Raw genomic sequence first — 25,464 nt, 5'->3', positions numbered from 1 at the left:
AAAAGATAATTTAAATATTCTAAAAGATATAAGTTTTTGCGTAGCGCAAAACTGCTGAACGCGTATGCAAATCGCCTTTTCGCAAGCAAAATGCGAGCTGCGTAACGCTTCTTAACAAGGCCTGTAGCTCTTTCCTTCTAATAAAGCATTTAAGCTTTTCTCTTATGGAGCTGGAGCAATTCGTTTAAAACATTTTTTTTTGCTATATATTGTTAGCAGTAATTTGTAGTGGTAGAGTAAAAATGAGTGCTCGCCTCATAAGCGAGAAGTTCCAAGTTCGATCCCCACCACGTCCCTGGTAGTATCGCGCTGAACTTTTTCTCTTGTTGTTTCAAAGTTTCCCTTTTTTTAAAATGACCATAGAACTTTAAAACATAGTTTTTTTGTTATGAATTTTTAAATTAAAATAGCTTAGTACTAAAATATCCTTAAAATATATAAAACTTGAAACTTTCAAAAAGTGGACATCTGTGATTTTACCCGTGTGGTCTTCAATTGTTTATAACCAATAAAAAAAATTACATTAAATGCTTAAAATTAATAATAATAATAAAATAATTAGTTTTGATAAAGAAACTAAAGATTATGTTAAGAATAAGATTGATTTAGGAAGTGAATATAAAAGTTTTCAAATATCGAATTTAGATTTCATCAGTAATTTTTGTTAAAAGCCGCATTAAATGATTTTTAATGTGATTTAAAATTAAATTTATTTACAACGTGATACTTTAAAATACGCTAATGATGCAGTTAAACTTTTAACAATGTAAATTTTAAATGAATCATGAATATTTTAAGAAATGAATAAAAAGTGTAAGTTTTTTTAAAATAGTTGATATTTACATGATATATATTTTTTAAACAGCGTATTTAAATTTCATTAATAATTTTTTTTTATAATAATATTGTTTAATTTAAAGATATTTAGATTTGAATGATTTTTAACATGGTTTCAAATTAAATTTAATTACAAAGCATTACTTTCAAATACGCAGCTGACGTAATTTAACAATATAAAGATGTATATTGAGTTATATTTACTTGCTTTTCAGTTATGCAACAAAATCTCATAATAAGGCCTCCCATATGTTTACTTTAACTTTCAGTATTCCGTTAGATTGAATGCTTTTCCTAAATGCATTTGCAAAATATCTAGTTCAATTTTAATGTGCATTGTCAAGGCCACAAAAAGAACCCTTAGCTATGACTTTAGGTCACTTAGCAGGTCTGAGGCATCTTTTTTTTTAAACATCTTCACATCCAACAAGGCAGCAAACAACCACTATTAGAGTTGGAAGTCACTGGAAGAGAAAGCATAAAACTTATAGAGCAAGATAACGATTAACAGGTGACTTAAACAATTTAATAGAATGACAAGTAACACGAGAATGAGTTTTAGTAGATGGCACAAGAGGCGCTAGCTCTTTGTGCTCTTACCTAGACCAGCGTGTAGCTCTTACCTAGACCAGCGCCCATTACAGTATTTATAGAAAAGAGAAAGAGAAGCAACATTATGACAATGTGGTAATGATTGGAGGTTGCCTACAAGAGGAAATTGAACTATGTTTACAATACTTTTTTTGCACCTTGTCTAAAAGAGAAAGGGCATCATTAGAAGATCTGCCCCAGATATGGCAACAGTATTCCAAACAAGGACGGATTTGAGATTTATAGAGATAAAGAAAAGAATCCGGAGCACGATAGAGAGATGCAACTTTAGCAGATGCCAATTTTGCAATCGATTTGATATATGGTTTTCAAGAAAGATCAGAAGAGTTAATCCTAGAAGATGAAGGGTAGATGACTCATCAAGTACATGACCATTCATAAAAATATAGGAAGATCTAGATTATTGCGATAACGATTAACTTAAAAAAAATTTTTTTGAGTTAAAATTCACCAGCCACTGAGATACAGCCATATGCTGTAGCAGAAGTAAGATCCTTTTCAAACTCAAATGCCCCTCCAATTTATATATATGTATATATATATATATATATATATATATATATATGGGCAATTCCACGTAAAAGAGGAAAAAAAAAAAAAAAAAAAATTCTCGGCGACTTATAATAACTTGATTAAATTTATTTTCCAACTATTTAAGAATACTTTTAAGAAAAAAATTTATTAAAAAAATAATTTTATCATACTATAACATACTCCTAAACTTGTAAGGGTTATATGAGCATTTTTTGACGTTTATATATAGTCATGTTGTGAAGCGTTGAAAAAAGTTTCAGTGCTGTTTTTTTAAATAACTATTACTTCTAAGTTTGACTAAAAGGCAAAATCAAACATTATGCATAATATTTTTTATAAAAACGAACTCTAACTAGGTCTATAAGAAGAACATATTAATGAAAACAAGACGTTACGACCGTCACAAAAAAAAGTCGAAAAGCTTTTTCTATCCTTCGTATCGAACTTTTTAAAACTACATCCATGGTAAAAGTAAAGATACTTATACATATTTTATCATCGTTTCAAAAAAAAACATTAAAGTGCTTTAAATCACCCTTTCAACATGTTACTAAGTACGTTACGACCATCACGATACGTTTGCTTTTCCGTAACGGCTTCTTGACTTAAAAAAAAAAAGTTCAAGCGCGAACGATATAATCCATTTCAAACGATTTACGTCATTTAAACCAAGTTATAATATTAATCAACTTTGTTTATTGTTTAATTTGCAGTTTGTTTATTCATTTTATTACTAAACTTGTTAAAGTTTTTTTTGAAACCATAAGTAACTATTTTCAACAAATTGATGTAATGAATTTTTTTTTTAGAAATAAAAACTTTTAACAAAAAGGCAATTTTTTTTAGATTAAACGTTGTTTATAGTTTGCCCTGCAACTTTTTGGTTTAATCGATTTCGCGGTTGTTTTTTTATTTACAACATTTCGCGGGTTTTTTTAAAATATACAACGGAGCATATATCATAAACAGCATTATCATTAATAGCTGATAAAATAGAAGAAGCGAAAGCCGTTACAAATATTACCAAAATGCATTTCTGGCAAGTAAAAAATGGAAAGTTTTTGGTTTCAAAATTCTCTAATATTTTGTAATGGGGTTGCGGAACTATTTTAAAATTTATATATAAGTAAAAAAAATTTACTTGTCTCAGATATTTTTTTCCTATATTGGATTCCCGGCTCCGCAAAACATTTGCGAGGCGTATGAAAGTACATACTCCTAGATATTGAGCTGTACTAAATAGAGTTAATAAAACAAAAAAAACAGGGAGCATAAATAGCATTAAGCGTTTGTTGCCTACTCCAAATAAAACGATCCCAGTATTGAAGAATCACCATGGATAACCTTGATAATGTTATAAAGTTCATATTTTTTAACATAATTCAATTGGTTTTTATAGTCATTTATCTTTTTTTATTTCATTCATTGCGTTATTTGTTGTTTTTCATTTTTGGCTTTTTCGTTACGACCGTCACAGTTACGACCGTCACGACATAAAACTTAATAAAATTCATGGAAAACTTCAAGCGAAAACTATGAAACTTACCATATAGTAAGTTCAATGTGTAATTAAAGAACACAGCAAAGGATTTTTTTTCTCACTGTGTAGATGGCTGCATAAAGATTGACAAAGTTTATTTGTTTAGATTTGTCAAAAAGTAAGCGTTACGACCGTCACGCTACGTTGAGTTGATTTTTCAAATAAATTGAACACTTGAATAATTTAACTTTTGCATACTAAATTATATAATAGTATTTAACATTTCTGGAAATTTTCATGTAAATACCATTCTTGGTTCATTTTTAATGGCTAAAAAAGCGTCAAATGTTACGACCGTCACTTGCGTGGAATTGCCCATATATATATATATATATATATATATATATATATATATATATATATATATATATATATATATATATATATATATATATATATATATATATATATATATGTATATATATAACCTTAAGGAACCCCTGGAGTTACAGGATATGAGGAAGAGTGCTGTCCAACTTTTACTACAATTATACTACATTTTACTACCAACTTTTACTACAATTATACATACATTATACCAACTTATACCACAATTGGTAGGGAAGGATGCAATAAGCTTAAAAATGTGACCTGATACACTGTAAGAATAGAGCGTATGAAGAAGACCAGCATGCCAAACTTTATCAAAAGCTATAGAAATGTCAAAAGCGATAATAGTAGTAAATATGCGTCTGTTTTCTGGAGAATTGTTTTGCTGATAGATATGAAAGTAATGGTTACGATTGGAAATTACAGCAGCGCAATGAGAGGAAAACCATGGAGAAGAGTTAGGCCTGACTTAAAATTGTTGAGAGGGAATATAGTATTCCGTGCTAGTCTGAATCCAAAAAGTTATGTAAGAAGCACATTTGTCAGCAGGAAGACAAAAGATTTCTGCATCAGACTTACTTGCTCTAGGATTCTTTTTGCAATTTTCTTCGTGACAGTCCTTGGGCTGATGTCTTTTAACTCTAAAAATGCTGTAAAATGCGTTTCCTATGTAACCTGTAAAATGTGTTTCCTATGTAACCAATAAAATGCGTTTTTTATATAATCTTCCTGGATCCACAAAGGTATGGAAGCTTTTACTCACTTTTGTTGGCTTCAAGTCAAGTCTCATTCTACTCCATAATTTTCACCTTCTTGTGCTGCTGCTACTTATCTAATTGTAGTATTTTGATTTTTTTCACAAAAACAACTTTCTTGAAATAAAGTTCTTTTTATTATTGCAAAAAGTTGAGGTAAAGTAGTGCTGATTGATGCTAAGCTTTATTATTCTCAATTTTTCTAAATCTTTCATCTTATCTAGAAATTAGTTCTTAAGACTTTTGGAAAATCAGTGTCAATAATAAAGATAAGTTTAACAGTGTCAATAATAAAGATAAGTTGAACATTCCATCTTTTATTAATGGATCTGATCTTATTAGTTCTCCCAAGGATAAGGTTGAACTATTTGCATAGAACCTTTGAATCCAATGGCCATACACTTCCTGCCATTCATGTTAAACAGGTTAAACCATTGTTAGACATCCAAATCACTTTGGCTTCCATTGCTAAAGTCATTTCTTAATTAAACTCTTTGATGGTTTTTGATCCAGACTACATTTCTGTCACAAAAGTGACAATCCAGGAAAAAAATGCCTCACAAAAGTGTTATCCAGAACTCTCTTTAATTCTCTCTAAATAATCTAATAAGTACTTGATTGAATCTTGTTTTCCTGCCTGCTGGAAAATGGCATCTGTGCTTCCAATTACTCTGGAGAACACTTTGACCCCTCCACTTATCATTCAATCAGTTTCCTCTCTATGACCCCTCTAACTATTGTCCAGTCTTCTTTCTATTACTAGAAAGATCTTTTCAAGAACAAATTTCTAACATCACATCTTGAGTCTTATTACTTACTCTCTGACAATCAATATGGATTTCTATCTTCTAGGTCTATGGCTGACCTGCCATAACTCCTGTAACTGAAAGATTCTATTGTGCATTAAATAGAGGTGGTGAGGCAAGGGCTATTACTCATGACATATCAAAAGTTTTTGTTAAAGTTTGGGATGCTGGTCTTTTCAATAAGTTTGCTTCTTATGGTGTATCTAAGAATGTTTTAAAGTTTATTAAATCATTTCCTTCTAACTGCAGTATTAAAGTCATTCTCAAAGGCTGATGCTCTTCTTTATTTTTAGTAATTTCTGGGGTACTGCAAGGTTCTATTCTTGGTCCTGTATTGCTTTACATTATCTACATTAATAACCTTCCTGACAATCTTACATCTAAAATGGTTCTATTTGCTAATGACTCAAGTCTATACTCCTGTGTCTTGACAAAGTCTTCATTTTTCAATTGCTTTTAACTTTTAACAATTAATTTTAACTCAGTTATTTACTAAAAACCACTCTTGCAATATTTTTGACGTTCCTATATTGATGAATGGTAACCCTCTCACTGAGACTTCTACTTTACGTTTTATTATTATTCACTACTGTCCTCTCATGGAAACCATATATAAAATCCATTGCAAAGTTAGCATTTGCCAAACATGCTTCTCTTTATTTTGACTGCCATTTTCTTACTCACAATTCCATTCTCTACCTCTACAAATCTCTTATTCGTCTTTGTATGGAATACTGTTGTCATATTTGGGCTGGTTTTTCTAATGATGCTTTTTTAGACAAAGTAGAAAAGCACATTGTAATTGTAGTTGGACTTGCTCCGTATGCCAAGCTTAAGCCACTCTCCTAGTGTTGTAATGTTGTTTCTCTTTTCTATAAGTGAGCTATTATCTACCAAAACTCATTCTGGCTTGACTTGTTCAGCAAAGTTGCATTCTTATATTGTATCTAACTGTTGTGTCTGTATTTTCCTGACAACCTACAACTTTTCAAGTCTTATGTCAACGGTCTTTAACACTATTCTTTGTTTTTTTTTAGTAATTCCCCAAATATATAAATAAAATTTCAAAATTTCAGTATAGTAGTTTAATAAATATTAATATATTTATATTATTATAACTTTTATAACATTTTCTCTCAAAAAAATTTAGTTTTTTAAATATATTAGAGAATGATATAGATGCTATTTTACCACCCTTAATGTGCTCTTAGTATATAATTATTTTCCTTTGTAAGACCTTTCTTTTGATCCCAAGTTGTATGCATTTTTATTAGAGTTGACAAAGTTTTTAAGATAAGAAAAACTCACAATTGTTCCAGTTTCTTCAACAAATTCATTTATAAAAAATTCGATAGTTAAACATAATATTTTATAGAGTTGTTTGGTTTCAATATAATTTTTTTTTTTTTTGTTGTTTATAAAATTTGTGTTTTAAATAATTATTGTTTACTGAAAATAACTTTAATTTTCCCAAATATATTACAATGGTCTTTTTTATATTGAAAATAATTCTATTGAATATAAAAAGATAATGACATAATAAAATAATAAAATATTTGCTTTAGCTAACAACCAGGTAAACTCAAAATGCTTGCAAGACAATATTAATAGTCTAACTAAATGGTCGGACAAATTAAAATCTTCAGGAACAAGCTTGATAAATATATGGATATTATGAAACTGTAATTAGCATGGGCTCATTATAGATTCAACATGATGTTGAATCTCAAGGAGCATAATAAATAAAATAAGAAAATAAAAGTAAATAAAAAAATGCATTTATCAAAAATAGCTAATTGTTTACTTGAACTTGTTAGTGGCTTACTAGTTATAGATTACTTGTGAACATTCAAGGCAAAATTTACCTGGAGAAATTAACAATAAGAGAGATTAATACAAGAAGCCTAATCATGGTTACCGTATTTAGAAACTGGTAGTTTTTCAAATATACCTCACATTAGAGGGTATACATATTTGTATACAACAAGGGATTTTAAATTATTGGGTAAATAGTCTTCCTAATGAACCCAAAAACCCAAAAATGACCCCCCAAAAAAATTGGCTGCACCTTGCCATCTCAGATTTTGATGGTTTTAGAATACAAGCTTGTTTTGATAAAAAAAAACTTCACTCCAAATTTAATGTCTGACTCCTTATGGTTTCAGAGATATTGATATTCAGTCCCAATCTTTTTTTTGAGTGCTTTTTTTTGCGCCGATTATTTTTAAAGCTAATTGCATAACACAACTAGCATTAACTTATGGCATACTTGTTTAATAATAGTGAAAATTTGTACCTAACTATATTTTAGGGAGAGGAACTCAAAAATGATGGCTAAAACACTACAAAATTAAAGCTTCTATATGAAAATTTAATTTCAAATAATGTAATACTTTTTGTTTCAAAATTTCAGTACACTTAAACTTCAGTTGGTAAATGTTTGAAAATAGATAAGTTTTTCACACAAACAAGTGACAAAGAGAAAGATTTTTTTGATCTGCAACTTGGTAGATTCAAATACAGTTCAAACACTAGCTTAAGAACAGTTAAACATGAAGAATTTAAAAAAGTTTATCAACATGCTTCATTCTGGTTACATTCTACCTAATAGAACTCAAATTGGAGGAGCAATATTTGATAAGGTTTACACAGAAGAAATTGAAAAAAGTAATGTAATGAATGGGAAAATTTTGCAGTAACTTTAGATGGATGGAGTAATGTGCATAACGAACCAATAATTTATGTCGCTATAATTGTAGGTTATATTAACATTTTAGTAGAAACAATTAGTACTTCTGGTCATTACCATACTGGTGAATATCTTACACAATTGGCAAGAGAAGCAATAGAATCTGTAACATAAATTTGGATGCAAAGTAAAAAGCTTTGCACTGACAATGCAGCTAATCTGAAATCAATGCAACAAGTATTGTCATCTGAAGGAGATATAATAATAACTTATGGGCATGCTGCTCATATGCTAAATCTATTAGCAAATGACCTTAACATTGAAAATGTGAGCAAGCATGTTATACAGATAATAAAATACATACAAAATAGTCATCAAGCTAGAGCAAATTATAGCGAAAGTGGAGGAACAAAATTACCACTTCCTGCTGAAACATGCTGGAATTTAGTATGTAATTCACTTAAAAATATGTCAATAACTGGAGCATCGTTTTCACAATGTTTGAAAAAAATAGAGACTTGTATCCCACAATTGGTAGAAAAGTAAGTGACATACAGATAAAGTGAAATGCAGAATATTTGTTGAAAATATTAAAACCAATTGGAGTTGCTCTAGATAAGTTGCAAAAAGATCAAACAAAAGTAAGTGACACTGTTGAAATTTTTTAAGATTTCATAAGCATATTATCATTTTTATCAATTGAAAAAAAAAAAAAATTGGAAACTAGATATCTTCTGATTGTCAGTGATGCTCCTTGCAAACACACTAGATCATAGATACTTTGGATCTAATCTTTCTGAAAATAAAAATGAAGCTGCAGTAATGATAATTACTACTTCAGTGTGTGTTTTGCTAAAAAATCCAGTATATGTAATATATTTTTCACGTGCGTCTTAATAATGTTTTTTATTTTGTTAATTTTGTTTGACAAAGTTAACAAAATTTTATTTTACAAATGAAAAACAAAAGAGATTCAGAGTTGTCAATGATTCAACTGCCCATTCAGTGATATAAAATGCGACTATAAGTTTAAAAAATGGTACAATAGCATTTAGAAATGCAACAACAATGTTTAAAAAAATAGTACAGTTGCACTTTCAAACATTAAATTGTGTGTTGGCTTCTTTTTATTAAGTTTAGTAAAATTATATAACGCACTGTAGTGTACTGTATTGTTAAACGAATGGAAGCAAACTGTTGCATTTTCATCAATTTCAATGCCAGAACAACTAACTATCAAGTCTTTTTCCACATGATTAAGACTTGAATTTTGATGATATCAATGAGTTTCACATGTTTGTGACAAATTTCTTTATTTATTAATTCAATTCTTTCTTTATTTAAAATAAATTTATTTAAAATGTTTGTGACAAATTTCTTTATTTATTAATTCAATTGAGCATCTTTCTTTATTATTTATATTTTTATATTATTTTTTAGTTCTATAAGAAATAATTTTGAAATAATTATTATTTGAAGATTTATAAATATAAAATTCTTCATTAAACATGAAGGTTCTATAAAATAAAGATCTTTAATGTGAAATGCAAACAAGGGTATATATATATTAGAACAGTATCTTTAAGCCATCTCAATATATACTTCTTTTTTTTACAGGGCATCAAAAAACTTATAGAAATATATTTTATTAAGTTTTTTTGATGCCCTTCATATATTCAATTTACATTTTATAAAAGCAAACTTTATTAAGAAGACTATTTATCCAACAATTTAAAGTCCCTTGTTTACAAATCTGTCTACAACAAGGGATTTTAAATTGTGAGGTATATTTGTAAAACTAACAGTTTCTGATTACATTAACCATGATTGGTAATTATATTGAATACATTACTGAATACATAAATCATGATTAACTTAATTTAAGTGAAGTCATTTCTCTAAAAAGGTTGTATTTAATATATATATATTTTTTTAATATATTTACAAAAGATGAATATTTTTTGTCTGTCGACAATATTTTTTAAAATTTTCCAACATTATTCCATACAAATATGTCTTTCTGACTATTCTAGACTACCTGATTATTTTTTTCCATAAAATTGATAAAAATTTCTCAAAAAGCACCCTATTTTTAATATCATATAAATACTATAAATATTACATCATATTTTTATTGTTACATAAATTCATATTTTACTATTATCTAAATTATATTTAGCATTATTTAGTATTGTTTACTTATTTATCTACATTGTCTTTGACAGCTATACAAAATCCTTATATGATGTTATTAAAGTTAGTTATGCAACCTTAAGTATATTATAATATTTCTTAATAGAAATGTATAACTTATAAATATTGTCATTAATATTAAAAATTGACTTAAAAGTAGCCCTAAATATGTTAAATTATTTTGTCATATGGTCTACAACAGTTGTGTTTTTAATTTTACTAAATAACAATTTTAATGGCAGATTTTCTATGTATAAAAAAACGTTTTTACATATTTTAACTGTTTCATGTATTGCTTTCAAAAATAATTTTTTTCTACTTTAGGTGGGGATGATAGACGCGTTGTTTTATGGAATTCAAATGAAATAGTTCACAATATAGCCAATAAACCGATTGTCATGAAAAGTACACATCAATCAAATATTTTTTCTACTATATTTGATTGCTGCACAGAACATATTTTTTCATCTGGTAATTTTATATTAAATAAATTTAAATGTATCTGTAATTGAATTTCTTTATTATTATTATTTTTTTCAATAGTTTTTTTGGTTTTCTTTGACAAATACTGATTGGAAACTAGGATTTAGTAGATTAGCAATGGTTTTTTTATGAGTTATTATTTTATTGTCACTAGTTTCCAGTGCTAGTATTTTTGTATGTATTTGATTTTTCCTTTGTTCGTATGCATAGAAGCGTTTTGGATTACGTTTTACATCTTTTGCTAAACATATTTTATAATCATGTGAAGACTTTTAAGTTTGTTTTTTAATTGTTTTATTGACTAATTTGAATTCATTATTCAAGTTTGCATTCTTGAAGTTCATAGCACCATAAACTACGTTTTTTCTTATTAAATTTTCAATTTGTTATTAATGCATGGATTTTGAATAGAACTAGTGAGTTTAAAATGGTGAGGAATATATTGTATGCAAGCTTTTTTGTAAATTTTTAAAAAGTATTCATAACATTGATTTGTAGATATTTTATTGAAGATTTCAATCCAATTTATTTTATTAAATCTATTTAATAAAATAGATTATCTCTTACTGTTGAACTTTTTGTCACGTGAATTAAAAAGGTTATTTTCCCATTTTAAGATGTAATGACTTTTAGAAATTTGTCCCAGTGGAGCAACATATTCAATATCGATTACTAAATCTAGATTGTCACATATTGTTAAATCTAATATATTTGTTGGTTTATCAACAGCCATTTAAAAAGTTGGTTTGCTAACTAATTTAAAGCAAATAATTATTTTATTAATAAATTCTTTGCTTGTTTAGCAGTTTTCTTTTAGTTCGATAGTTCCATCTTCATTCCAAATAATATTCAGGTAATTTAAATCACCAGCAATCATTAAATTGAAGTATTTTCCATTGAACATTTCCTTTTTTGCAGTGTTTATTAATTTATTAATTTAATTGTTTACTACTGTTTGGTGGTCTGTATATACATCCAATTAATATTTTTGTTTTATGATGTACTAAGCCACTCTATATTTGTTCAACTCCTTTATATAATGGTGAAACTACTACTTCATGAGCAATTATCTCATATTTGGTAAAAATTGCAGCACCTCCACCTTGTTTATTTGTTCTATTATAGTAAAAGCAGTTGTAGTTGGTAATATATTAATAATTGAGTCATTTATGAACCATATTTTACAAATAAGTATGATATCTGGTGAATCTATTATGATTAGTTTCAAACTTGCTTTTGTATGCCAATACTTAAGATATATTTTTCAACAAGTTCTATTTAATTTTATCTAACAATATTAAGGTATAAGTTATACTTTTCAACAATAAGTTCATTTAAATTGTCTTTTTCCAACTTACTGAAATTTACTTGAGTCAAATCGTTGTTAGGCGGGTTAATTGAGTTTTTAATGTCTTTTCATTGCTATCTCTGTGTTTTTATTACTTTATCCTTTCGGATACCATAATAAAAATCTCTATTTGTTTTCATTATTTTTATTCCTACATTCTTGTTTCAGTAACTTGGATTTATATCTTTCAGTTTCTGTTAAGTCCGGATTGATGATTGATGATCCACATTTCATACTCTTTTGAGTCATGTAGCTCTTTGCTTTTTTTAATATTGAGTTTCTTTCAGATCAAACAGTGGCAAACATGAATGTTTCTCGCTGTTTGATCTTAACTTAATAATACTTTGTATGCTTACTTAAACTTGCGATTTATTAATGACTTTTTCAATAATTTTTATTATCATCTAACTTTGCTTTGCTTTTGTCTTTTTGTCTGAGGTTTTTATTCCAAAAATTACAATGTTATTCTCTCGTTTTTCTTTTTCCTTTGTTTTACTTGCCACTGTATTTATTATGAGCATTTGTTCCTAATAAATACAGTTGAGATTTCTTTGCTTTATCTGCCCATTTTATGCTGGCATAAGTAGGTGCAGATTTTTTATTTTCCTATTGTCAACTTTTTTTACCAGTTTTTCGTTATCATTGTTTTTCAATCAAACCTCTTAACTCTTTTTATATCGACTCCTGTTGTGCTTTTATAAGTGATAAATTCTGTGATTTGAACACTTGCCATTTTCTTTTTATGTTGAAAAATTTTTTTTCAATTTTTTTCCACTTAAAAAAAATGTCATCTTTAAAAGTCATCTTTAAAAGCTGCAAAGTTTTTTTGAAATGTATATTGTATATATGATATCCATGTATTGTATATATGATTACCATGAAGAGTCAGCAGTGAAAGATAATTTGAGAAAATGTAAAAAGTTTTTATCAATAAAGAAATGTCAAGAGCAGTGCAATAATTATCTGCAGTAGCAACTGCTGCTAATCTGTTTTGTTTGGGTTAAATTCGCTAACCATTGTAAGCCCCAAGCTGTCACGAAAGAAAGATTACATTCAAGATTCTAAAAGATCTACATATGATGACTTCCTCAGCAAATAGAATTACTTTAGATTTTATTACAAAGATCATTCACATTGACAAAAAGCAACATGGGACCAGGGATAGTTTTTGTGGTGATGAAGAAGTTACAGGATAAAAAAAAGAGTGTTATTCGTAAAGGACAACTTTAATACTGCGGTTAGAAAAAAAGGATTTAATAAAATTTGATAACTTAAATGGGTACACCATATAAAAAAAGCTTATGAAGAAGACCAGCATGCGCTGCACAGCTTGTCAGGCGTTATTGATAACCTTCTTTGCTTAATGCACTATAGAATTTTTCTGTTATAAGGTTAATAACTCAACAGTAGAATTAGAAGATCAAAGTTTGTATTAAATTTCAGAGAGTAAGTTATTAGGCTCAAGATGAGGTGTTAAATGTTTTTTAATTAAATATTTTAGGACCTTCCTTACAAAAGTTTCTAATAAAAATGTTAAGAGTGATCTCCAGAGTTTTAAAAAATATTCAGAGTGATCTCTAGAGTTTTTAAAAACTGTTCAGTGTGATCTCCAGAGTTTTTAAAAAAGGTTCAGAGTGATCTCCAGAGTTTAAAAAAATGTTCACAGTGGTCTTCAGAGTTTTAAAAATATTTAGAGTAATCTCCAGAGTTTTAAAAAGTGTTTAGAGTAATCTCCAGAGTTTTAAAAAGTGTTTAGAGTAATCTCCAGAGTTTTAAAAAATTGGAACCACAGATGTTGTTTTCTAAAGAAATCTTTTAATAAATGTTTCATATATGTGATTTAAACGTGTGAAGATTTTTTTCTATAAATAAGTAGCAGTAAAAATGTAAGTAAACAGTCAAATAAATACAATTTACATAATAATAGTATAATTAAGTATTATTATATTAGTATAATAGTGTCTATTAGGAATATGGAAGTGTTCAAATTATGTACCTTATGCTTACAAAGCAAGCACCACCACAAAATACCAGTTCAAAATAGCAAGCAAGATTTGAAATCTATTTGCTTTCTATTTTGAGGTTAAAAAATTACTTATTTAATCTTTCAGATACCTTAACAGCAAAATAAAAAAAGATAGTTTACAAAATTTTATTACAAGATATTAATAATTTGTTTATACATTTTTATAATGTTGACCAGATAATAATATTCTTCTAAACCTTATCTTTTTCATTGTTTTTATTACTTGTCATATAAAATTTATGCAGCTTATTTTAATTACATTTTTTTTTAAATATATAACTTTAATGTATATTATATGATAATATTATATACTAAATAACTTTAATGTATATTAAATAATGTATAGTAAGTATTAAATAATTTTCATTTTTACTTTTAGTATTATTTATTATTATTTTTATATTTTTTTATATTTTTATATAAGGTTTTTTTTTAAAGGTAATGATGAAAAAGTTATTAGACATGACATTGAAAGGTATGACTTTTTTGAGCTTGTGTGTAAAAAGTGTGTGTTTGTGCAAAGTGTAAATTTTTATGCTTCAAATGGTGCTTTTAATGATCCCCAATTTTTTGAGGAACAGTTCTAGTTGAACAATTTAAACAATTGTATCATAAAATATTAAGCAACTTGCAAAATATTTCTTATACATGGTCATAATTAATTGCGGTATTAAGAAAAAACGAGCTCAGTTATTACATAGTGGGTTCCATAAATGTTCTCTTAATTAATAAACTCTCATTTAAGAGAGAGAAGCTGACAGCGTTTCCAAAGCACTGTGTTAAAAAAAGTATGAAATATTTATGAGCATAAGAAAAGTTATTGTTAATGACAATGACAAAAACAACATAGTAGCACAAAATAGCTATAACACAATTAACTATAAAAACTAGTTTTGTGATGTTACCAGTAAACAAAATTATTTTTACCTTCATTACATAGAATTCTAGTTTCTCCTTTTTTCTCATCATATAAATTTACTAAATTAAAAACATGTTTCAACAGTAAATTAAAATCATGTTTCAACAGTAAATTAAAACCATGTTTCAACAGTAAGCAAACTATTAAAGCGACGACAAAAGCAGCTAAAAAAAAAAGGAAAATAATTATGTTTAAATTTATAAAAAAACATAAAGTTTTTTAAATTGAAGACTTTAATATTTTGTTATTATAAATAGTAAAATTCATACATAGCTTGGTGTCCAAAGTAAAAACAAATTAACAGACATTACCGCTCGACAACTTAGTAGCATCACTTGATTGGCAAGAATAACAATGTTGCTCTACACATTGCAAATTAACAGGACTTTTAAAACATCCAAAAATGCAATGCAAACATAAATAAGCTATTAACACATCATGTAACACATAAACAGATCAAAAACTATAAGTTAGGAACTTAATCATTTTTAAACCTAAATAAAAACTAATTATTAATGGTTAATAAATTTAAAATGAAAATGTATAGTCATTAAAAAAACCACAGTAATAAAAATTAAAATACAGTCTTGAGATCATTGCATTAAAACATTACTTTCTATTTTGTTTCTCCAAGGAAATTTTATAGGTTTTTTAAAAAAAGACTTTAATTAAAAAGAATTAATTTTTTTTAAAAAAGTGTTTAGGTTTTTTTCTTCAAAAAAAAAAAATCAAGTTTCATGAGAAAAGACAATATAATGACTTTACTTGTAAAAATTTCATCCGGAATAACAAAACAAAAAATTAAATAAAAACATATATATTCACATAAAATTACAAAAAAACAAAGTAAAACTTTAAATTATGATACGTGGAAAGGCATAATCACTGTTTCTTGATTACATCCAGCAAAAAAATTCCTTAAAATTTTTTCTTAATGTTAAGAGAAATTATACATTCTAGCATTAACCAACTCATAATACAGTTCTGTACAGAAATAATCGCCATAAACACTTTTAGAAAGAAGCAATTGAAAGTATTATATCATCAGTAAAATCAACATTAAAAGTATTAAGAGAAGATTACAATCTAAAAACTAAAATCTTAAATTATTTGAATGATTTACAACTAACATAGGTCATGTCATTTTATTGCAGAACCATTTGCCCTGTCTTTTCCAAAGTTTTAAAATGTCATTCTACTATTGTTATTTAAAATTTAAACAACTTTTTTATTAAAATAATTAGTTTTGATTAAAATATCATCAAATCAAGATAAGAAGCAAAACAAAACTCTGCATTTTGTTGTTAAAAGTTCTGATGTATCAAACAAAAAAAGTTTCTAAAGAGTTGCATATTGCTTTAAGAACAGTGCAGAGCCTTGCGAAATGATTTAAGGACACTGGTAAAATCAAAAGAAAATGTTAAAAAAGTTAAGATGCCTTTGAAAGATAAATTATAAATGTAAATGCATTGGAATGCAAAAATTCACTGAAAATTCTTAGTTTGGCAAACAATTTGTAAATGTGGTGAAAAAAGCTCTTGCTTTGTGACTACAAGAACAATTAACATTGAAATATACATCAAAAAGTGGTTCAAGAAGCATCTTTTGCTGTTTTTAAGATCTGATACAGGTAATCCATTATTTTGGCTCAATTTAGCATCATAGGACAACTATAAACTGGCTTAAAAAACATATTTTTTAAAAAAACATGATTTTGTTGAAAAACACTGTAATCCATCCATTTGTCGCCAGTTATGTCGTATCAAAAGATACTCTCATTTGTCAAAGTATAACTTTTTCAAGGTTTAATGTAAAATTGGCAGATTGACTGGTACATGTCTTATGGGCAGATATGGACAGACTGGTAAAAAAGATTGTTGTGTCTGAGAAAAATCTCCGTCATGATGAGAAATTAAGAGCCATGGTTATTGAATAAAGTTCAATAGATAGTAACAAAATTTTTAAAGAATCTTTTATGTAGTTTATTTTATTGTTTTAAAATATTGTTTATGGCATTTTATTTGTCTGCAATTTATAATTTGTTCTTTTTGCATGAGTGCGTGTATCTGTGGAGATGAAAATTTTTTGGACTTAAAATAGATTTCTGTCAAGTATAGAAAAAGTTGCCACTTTTTTTGTACTAATGACAGTTAGAGCACAGGAATAAGTACAGGTATACAGTTAGAGTATACAAAAGTATCCTCATAATAAGCTTCCAGTTACCCTCTTGTTTTTTTTTGTTAAGGAAAATTAGTTTAAAAATATTGCTTTTCCTTAAATAGGAATTATAAATAATAGATTGTGACTCTCAAAAATTAATATGTAGTCCAATAAAAATCTTTTGAACGTTTTAAAGTTGTAAAAAAGGTTTAAAACATTAAAAAAGATGCAGTTATTAATTAGTTTTTGACAGTTTTTATCACATGTCAATTTACTGGAAAGAGTGGTGTAAAAAATCACTAAGTAAATACAACATCAAAACTTCTAGTTAGCAATGTACCATAGTAACTTAGAAATTTCAGCAGTTAGGTTTAACATTGTTAAATTCTGACCTTGAGTTCCAAAGGCTGATATTGTCTAGCATGTTTAAAGCTAGTTCTACTGCACAACATGCGATTTTACGATCTTTTTTGATGTTGTCAAGAATTTAAAAATCTTCCTTTTGTAAGGTTTTTTCACTGATCCTACAGATTCACCAGCGTGTTCCTTACTAATCTACTAATAGTTAAGTTTTGTTGTTTAAAATGCTTTCTAATGCTTCTGTTAGACTCTCCTTGGTCAGCAGCTTCAGTAATTTGTCTCTGTCAGTCTGCTGTTCTAAAATATTAAATGTGGCCATTTTAATCTTTTTTTTTTAATTTCATTTATATAAATGTTAATGTATACACAAATATACTACTTCTGCCCTAGATTTTTTTACTGTCACAGTTTCTTTTTTTCTGGATTATACATTTTACATTTAAAAATTAAAAAAATGGTTATTTGCAAAAATAGTTATTTTGCTTGTATGTAAACAGTGATGACTTAAACCAACAAGAATAAGAGTGAGCCTGTGTTGTATATATGTGTGTGTTTTTTTTTGTGTAGTATGTGTTTGGGTGTATATTGTTTTACAAGTTATATTTTTGTTCTAAAAAAAAACATGATTCAAGTAAAACACATTTGTTTGTTACCTTGGTATTTTGACTGATTATTTTTAGTTTGAGTGAAAATGGTAGATTTTTATTTGATGAAGCCATATACTCAATAGATGTTTCACTGCATGACCAGCATTTTTTTGCAACAGCAGGAGAAGACGGAACTGTTCAATTGTGTGATGTAAGAAACAATAATGGTAAAATTTTTATTTTTATAATGAAGAAACAGGGGTCAGGAGTGTGGATATTTTTTAACTTTTGCAGAAATTTCTTGTGTTAATTTAAAGTGTTAATTAGAAGACTGGTACACAGTACACAGAAGACTTAATGATCTTATCACAGAACAAGAGTACATTTTATAAAGAAATTTTAAAGAACTGGGCTTACTGTTATGCAATTATGCAATAAATTTCAATAGTGATTTTTAGATAAAGAATCACAGACAATTAGTTTGTGATATTAGAATTTTGTGGTTTGTTAGAATTTTGATTAAGTGATTGAGATACAACTATTATTGACTATACAACTAAAATAAGAATAAAATAAAATATTAAAAATAAAATCAAATAGAACTAAATAAAATTAAAATCAAACTTAAAACTACAATATAAAATTGAAACACAACTACTTTTGATTGAAGAACAGAAAATTTTTATTCATTTTTAGTAAAATTTGGACCTGCTCTTTGAAGGCTGGTTTAGGCTTGGAAGCCAACCAGAGACTGAAGGATCTTGTGAACGTTGAGTGTCTTTTTAAGGTTCTTTTGGTTGTGGTGGATCGGCAGGCTTATCTTTACAAAATCTTTTTGCTAAAAGTTTGAATTAACTGCAGGATAATTTTCTTTGACACACAACAGCATTCTGAGGGTATGTTGATTTTGGTTATACTGCCAAAAAAAACATTCTTTTGGAGAAGCAGAGGTTACTGGTATGCATAGATAGCTTCTTGCGAGGCTAGTAAGACAACTTTCTTTTACCATGCAAAATAACATCAATATTTTTAGCAGTCAAATCCATGTCTTTGTAAATGTTTATTTCCTTTTGTAGCAGAGGAAGTATTTTGGTAGAACATGATGGCTCTTAAGGCATTTATGCAAATATATCTCCTACATCATTTGTAGGATCATCTGTAACAGATGGTTCAAATAATGACTTTTTTTTTCTCCAGTTGCTCATAGAATTATTTAGTTGTTGCATGATTGTTAACCATACATTGCATTGTCAAGTGTTTGATCAGTGTTGTTTTGGACAATGAATAACCTTTATAAAATGGATGCGAAAAAGTAGAAACACAAAGTTAATTAAATGTGAGTTCTTTATAAGGAAATCTTTGATCCATCTCAGATAGGAATGTCTTGATAATTTTACAAACCAGAGAACCTCTTGCTCTTAACATTTTCTTCTCACCTTCAATGTAGAGTGTTACAACATTCTGTTGAAATTTAGCTATTGTAACACTTTTGTCTAATGACAATCTATTAGAGTCTAGTGAGGATCTATTAGATTTGCTGACCAGCAATCAAAATTTTTTTTGCACAATTACAAAGATGGCAGAACATTTTGACTAAAAGTAAACTCTGCTCTCAACATGGATCATATCAGGTAGTTGATCTTTAGATGTATTTTTATGTGGGACTAATAGACCAGCTTTAATCTTATGAATTGAGTTTAGCATCATGTAGTTCAAGTTTCTTAACAAGGACATCATGGTTTCTATGGTTTTTTTTGACTGCATCTATCAGGCAGTTGTTCAAGATATGATCAGCTTAAATCATATGATTTGAATTTTTGATCAATTTACTTTGACCAATAGCACTCTTAATATTTGAAGCTCTATCTGTCACACAAACTCATTTTAGACTTTATTCTGCTAAAACTGGATATTATAATATAAGAAATTATGCTGGTCTTCATTCCAATGTAGTTTTAGCAATCAAAAGATAGCTTCTCTAATTCAAAATCTTTACTTGACATAGTGGATAGTCAGGAATTCATAAGGATCATTGTTTCTTGAAATCCAACCATCATATGTAAAAGCCACCAAACTGCAATCAGGAATATCTTTTTCAATATTTTTTTTTAGCTTCTTTTTATTTATGTATAACATTGACAGTTTTGCTTTTAAAAGTGTATTTAACAACATTCTGATTGGGTTTAGAACATAGATAGTTCAGTACCACCTTAGTACCAGGTCTTTCAAATATACTCAATGACATGTTTGAAAGGAGAACAACAAGTGTAAGGGCTGTATTAAGTTCTATTCTAAATGTCTTTTTTGTAATGGTCACTTTTTTAGCTTGGTGAAATCAGCCAAAGTGGTTTAAATGGACCTTTTCTGAAACTGTGACTCAGATGAGGTAATTTTATCCAACCAACTGTGCATGACAGAAGCAAAGAAGCTTTTTATCAAGCTAAATTTTTTAGTTTTGTCTTTTGCAGTTTTATTAGCTGATTCTTTAGCAACAGCTTCATTTTCTTACTTCATCATTTTAGTGTAAAGTGGTGGATGTTTGTTATAAAGAAATAAATATTACCAGTTTAAACTATTTCCAAACTAGCAAAAAACTGTCGCTCTAAAAGATCTGCCGCTAAACCGCTTTGCTGCTCTGAAAGATAGAAAAGAATAGATAGAAAAGTTTAGATTACAATATTGATAAAATTACAATTTCTTGATAAAAATTTATTGGCAGGGTTATCATTGTTTAATTGTTTTAAAAAAACATTAGTGTCACCTAGCAGAAAAACCGAATATTTTGAAATATGAAAAAAATTGCAAGTAGATTGATAAATTAAAAAAATATTGGAAAATGGTTCTGAAATCATAATAGATTTTTCAAAAATAGAGGGAAATAGTTCTATAATCGATTAAACACAATGTAAGTTGTTTTTAGATTAAAATTTGTTTAAACTAACATTTAACTAATACAATTAAAGTTGGTAATAAAATGTTACAATTTTTATTGTTTTACCTGAAACTAATTGTAGTTATTAATAAATCTCATAAAATTATTTGCTATTAAAATTGCAAAAACTGCAGTTTTTGTTTAAAAATTTCAAGTGTGAAGAGTTCAAGTGTGAAGAGTTCAAGTGTAAAGAGTTCAAGTGTGAAGAGTTCAAGTGTGAAGAGTTCAAGTGTGAAGAGTTCAAGTGTAAAGAGTTCAAGTGTGAAGAGTTCAAGTGTGAAGAGTTCAAGTGTGAAGAGTTCAAGTGTGAAGAGTTCAAGTGTGAAGAGTTCAAGTGTGAAGAGTTCAAGTGTGAAGAGTTCAAGTGTGAAGAGTTCAAGTGTGAAGAGTTCAAGTGTGAAGAGTTCAAGTGTGAAGAGTTCAAGTGTGAAGAGTTCAAGTGTGAAGAGTTCAAGTGTGAAGAGTTCAAGTGTGAAGAGTTCAAGTGTGAAGAGTTCAAGTGTGAAGAGTTGTGAATTTTCATTGAGCAAATTGCTATTTATTGCGAGTCAATTTTCATTAAAAAATTTATTTAACGCAATTATATTTAATTGCTCAATCAAAATAGATTGTTTTTTTACTTATTACCAATAGAGTAGTGCCTGTGCTTTGGAAGTTTATGCTGTTTTCCTGTTGTTTATATGGCTAGAGTAGGCTTTGAACCTCTTAATCCATCTGGCCTCTTCATTCTGATGCCAAAATGTTTACCACTGCAACATGAATGCTTAGTTTATCATTCATGCATGGTATGAAATCAAAAGTTTGGGCAAAAGTTTTATTCTGGTGGTTACTTGATAAGTTCACCAGGGTAGTAGTGCATTCACCAGTATTTACAGTAAATACTTTAGTTATTGCTAATCTGTGTTGCAGAAAATTAAATTGGATTTAAAATTCAGTTGCATTCAATTGCATTCACAGTTGGATTGTCTGAATATTTGACTCCTGTTCTTGGATTAGATTTCAATTTGTGAATCAACTTTAAATTGATTAAAGATTCAAATTTAATTTTTTTTCTTTTTTATTAATTTTAGTAGTCAAAACTAAAAAATGTTTAACAAAAGGTTTTGACTTTAACTTAAAAAGAAACATTTAAAACTTAGGACTACAAAAATGAGATATAAATTTTATTTTTTCTTCTGTACTCCTCATCCCTGCTAACGAGCACTTTTTAATGTTTTTATTGCTTGAATTATATGCTTAATTGTTTTGAGCTGCTCTTTTGTCTTTCTATTTTCTCTATAATCTCTACTGACTACCATAACATAATATAAAATGAATAAGTAACAAGGTATATTAGTTAGTATATTAGTAAAATGAAACAAGGTATATTACACCAAGAATGTGATATATTTGGTTCTTGCAACTTTCAGTATTAATACAACTACTTTCTATATTATAACCAAATTATTATAGTTGTGTTTACTGAAAAAACCTGAAACTTTTTATTTAGTGTATTTTTAATTATTTTTATTTAATTTATCTTTAATTAGCTCTTAGTATGTGGTATAACTTTTTTTTATTTTATATATATATATATATATATATATATATATGCGGTAGTGGTAGAGCGCTCGCCTCATAAGCGAAAAGTTCCGAGTTCGATCTCCACCATGTCCCTGGTAGTACCGCGCTCAACTTGTTTCTCTGCCCAGTGGCCTTGTTTGTCAAGGTTCGTGTTTCAGAATTATAGAGTTGAGAGAGGGTTATAACCACAAAAAAAAAGGTAGCCTCCTTGACTGTAGCAGCCTTCTCAGCCTTAGGGAAGAGAATAGTAAAAAAAAAGAATTAGAAAATTGAAATCAGGAACAATCAGGTCGGCAATAATTTGCTGACTCAAATGCAGCAAATTATTGCCGAGGCCAGCATCAGGTTGGCAAAAAATATTTGAAGCTTTTACCATAAAACATAAAAACAAGGTCGAGGCGTGTATATATATATATATATATATATATATATATATATATATATAGATATATATATATATATATATCAAGCCATCCCAGGAACGGCGTGCGGTTGCACGCCTTGTTCCTCCATGTTTAAAGTAAATTTTTTAGACTAACTGACCACGGTAGTTCACACCTTTTAACTTATAAAGCGTTTCAAAAAATCATGGCAAAAAGCTAAACTTTTTTTACTAAGAAAAAAAATAAGGAATAATCTTAAATAAGGAAACAAAGTTGTAACAAAATATCAAGTTTAATTAAATAAACTAGCAAATTTATCACTTAAAAAAAGTAAATTAAAAAAAGAATACTAAAGTTATATAAAAATTTTTTATAAAATTTTTATACAACTTTAGTTTTCTTTTTTTTTAAAGTCATTGTTGAAAAAAACTTCTTTTATAATGATTTAACAACAATTGAAAGTTTTGATATGCAATCTATTCACGATTTTTATCAGTCAAGAAACTAATTTGCCATGTACGCTAAAACTATAAGAAATTTTATTACTTTTTTTTTCTTACGTTTATTTGTTTATTATGTTTATTTGGTTATTCGTTTTTAAGTCTTTTTGCTTTTAAAAATGTTTTTTCTCAATACTTATATAATAGGAAAATAAGAAAATAAGTTAGTATTTATTTGTAAAAAATATTATTTGATTAATAAATTTTGTTAATGACGAAATAAGTTAAATAAAAGAATAATATAGTTTCTTTAATAAATGTATTTACCGCATTTGATGCACGTATGAAATTATTTCTTTTACACTGCCCAACTTCTAATGTTAATCTTTCTAGACATTATGAACATAACGATTGCTCTGTTTAAAAAATGTATTTAAAAACTTAAACAAAAGTTTTAAATAGGCTCCTAAAAATTACGTTAAGAAAGTTCAGTATATTAACAATGCCCAAAAATTTTACAGCATCGTTTCATTTTTTTACATGAAAAACTTGTTAAAAAAAAATTAAATTTTTCACAAATAAATAGTAATTAGTTTTCTCGCTTTCCTATATATATATATATATATATATATATATATATATATATATATATATATATATATATATATATATATATATATATATATATATATATATATATATATATATATATCAAAAAATCAATTATATATATATATATATATATATATATATATATATATATATATATATATATATATCAAAAAATCAATTATATATATATATATATATATATATATATATATATATATATCAAAAAATCAATTATATATATATATGTATATATATATATATCAAAAAATCAATTATATATATATATATATATATATATATATATGTGTGTGTGTGTATATATATATATATATATCAAAAAATCAATTATATATATATATATTAGGGTGATTCATATTTGATGAACTTTTGAAAATCAAGTTGGTCCTACCTGGAATGGTTGACCAATAATATAAAAATAATTTTAAGCCCAAAAATTTTAATGTCACGTGACTTTAGAAGTCCCCGCCAGTCAAATTTGTGTATAAAAACATATCAAACTTCAGGGGTCTGGCGGGGACCTTTAAAATCAACACGGAAAGCCAACTTTTATTCTATATGGTATATTTTAGACTACTTATTTATAATAGGGTAGGACCAAAAAGAAATACGGTGGTATTTATTCCACATGATGCGGAGAAAGTGGCGAAAAAACGTTTTTTTTACATAAAATGACGCATTACTATGTATAACTGACGCTGGTTTATTCATCATATTTAGGCCAAATTTTGAAAATTAATATTAGATCTAAGCATTAATAATGTTTATATAGAAGGGGCGTGTCAATAGCTACCCGCCCCCCCTCACCCTATTATTGGAGATTTATACCCCCTCTATCCCTTCTTTGTTAGAAGGGGGGGGGCGAAGTTATTTAAATTTTATTATAAATCATAATTTTTAAAATTACTTTATTTTCTTTAGCAAAAAAAAAACATAATTTGGCAATATAAATATTAAAATCATGACATGTAAATATAATATAATATATTGCAATGCATAAATATAGTATATAAATCATGTTTATTTTTTTCTCTGCTTTCCTAATGCTTCATACGCTAGCTTCAACTGTTCCTTGGTTTCTGACCCACGGAAGTGATCTCGTCTTTGCTGCACAGCTAGTATAAGTTGTTGACTCATTGTGACATCATCCTCATTGTGAACATTGTTCACAAACTCTGATACAAGTTTTACAGCCCTTTCAGAACAATCGTTCACTACTTCAAGTTTACTTACAAAATTGGAGAATGTTTTGAACTGGTCAACATAGCACCACATAGGAGCAGGACAGTTTAACCAAAGTTTGTCCTCCATTCTTGTCAGGTTTAATAAACTGAAGA

The 25,464-nt window shown here is 27.6% G+C and overlaps 1 protein-coding gene across 2 annotated transcripts in view; it reads left to right on the top strand.

Annotated features, from left to right (window-relative positions):
* Positions 1 to 25,464, top strand: part of LOC100215729 (DDB1- and CUL4-associated factor 5) — a 53,824-nt gene that overhangs the window by 6,639 nt on the left and 21,721 nt on the right. For both annotated transcript variants that reach the window (XM_065805036.1, XM_065805035.1), the window contains exons 3-5: positions 10,621 to 10,767; positions 14,592 to 14,628; positions 18,273 to 18,406. In XM_065805036.1, the coding sequence (XP_065661108.1) occupies positions 10,621 to 10,767; positions 14,592 to 14,628; positions 18,273 to 18,406 (318 nt within the window). The remainder of the gene's footprint in view (positions 1 to 10,620; positions 10,768 to 14,591; positions 14,629 to 18,272; positions 18,407 to 25,464) is intronic.

This window comes from Hydra vulgaris, chromosome 09 (genome assembly GCF_038396675.1).
Source record: "Hydra vulgaris chromosome 09, alternate assembly HydraT2T_AEP".
In the NCBI taxonomy this organism is placed as follows: domain Eukaryota; kingdom Metazoa; phylum Cnidaria; class Hydrozoa; order Anthoathecata; family Hydridae; genus Hydra; species Hydra vulgaris.
This window is presented reverse-complemented; position numbering and strand designations above follow the sequence as displayed.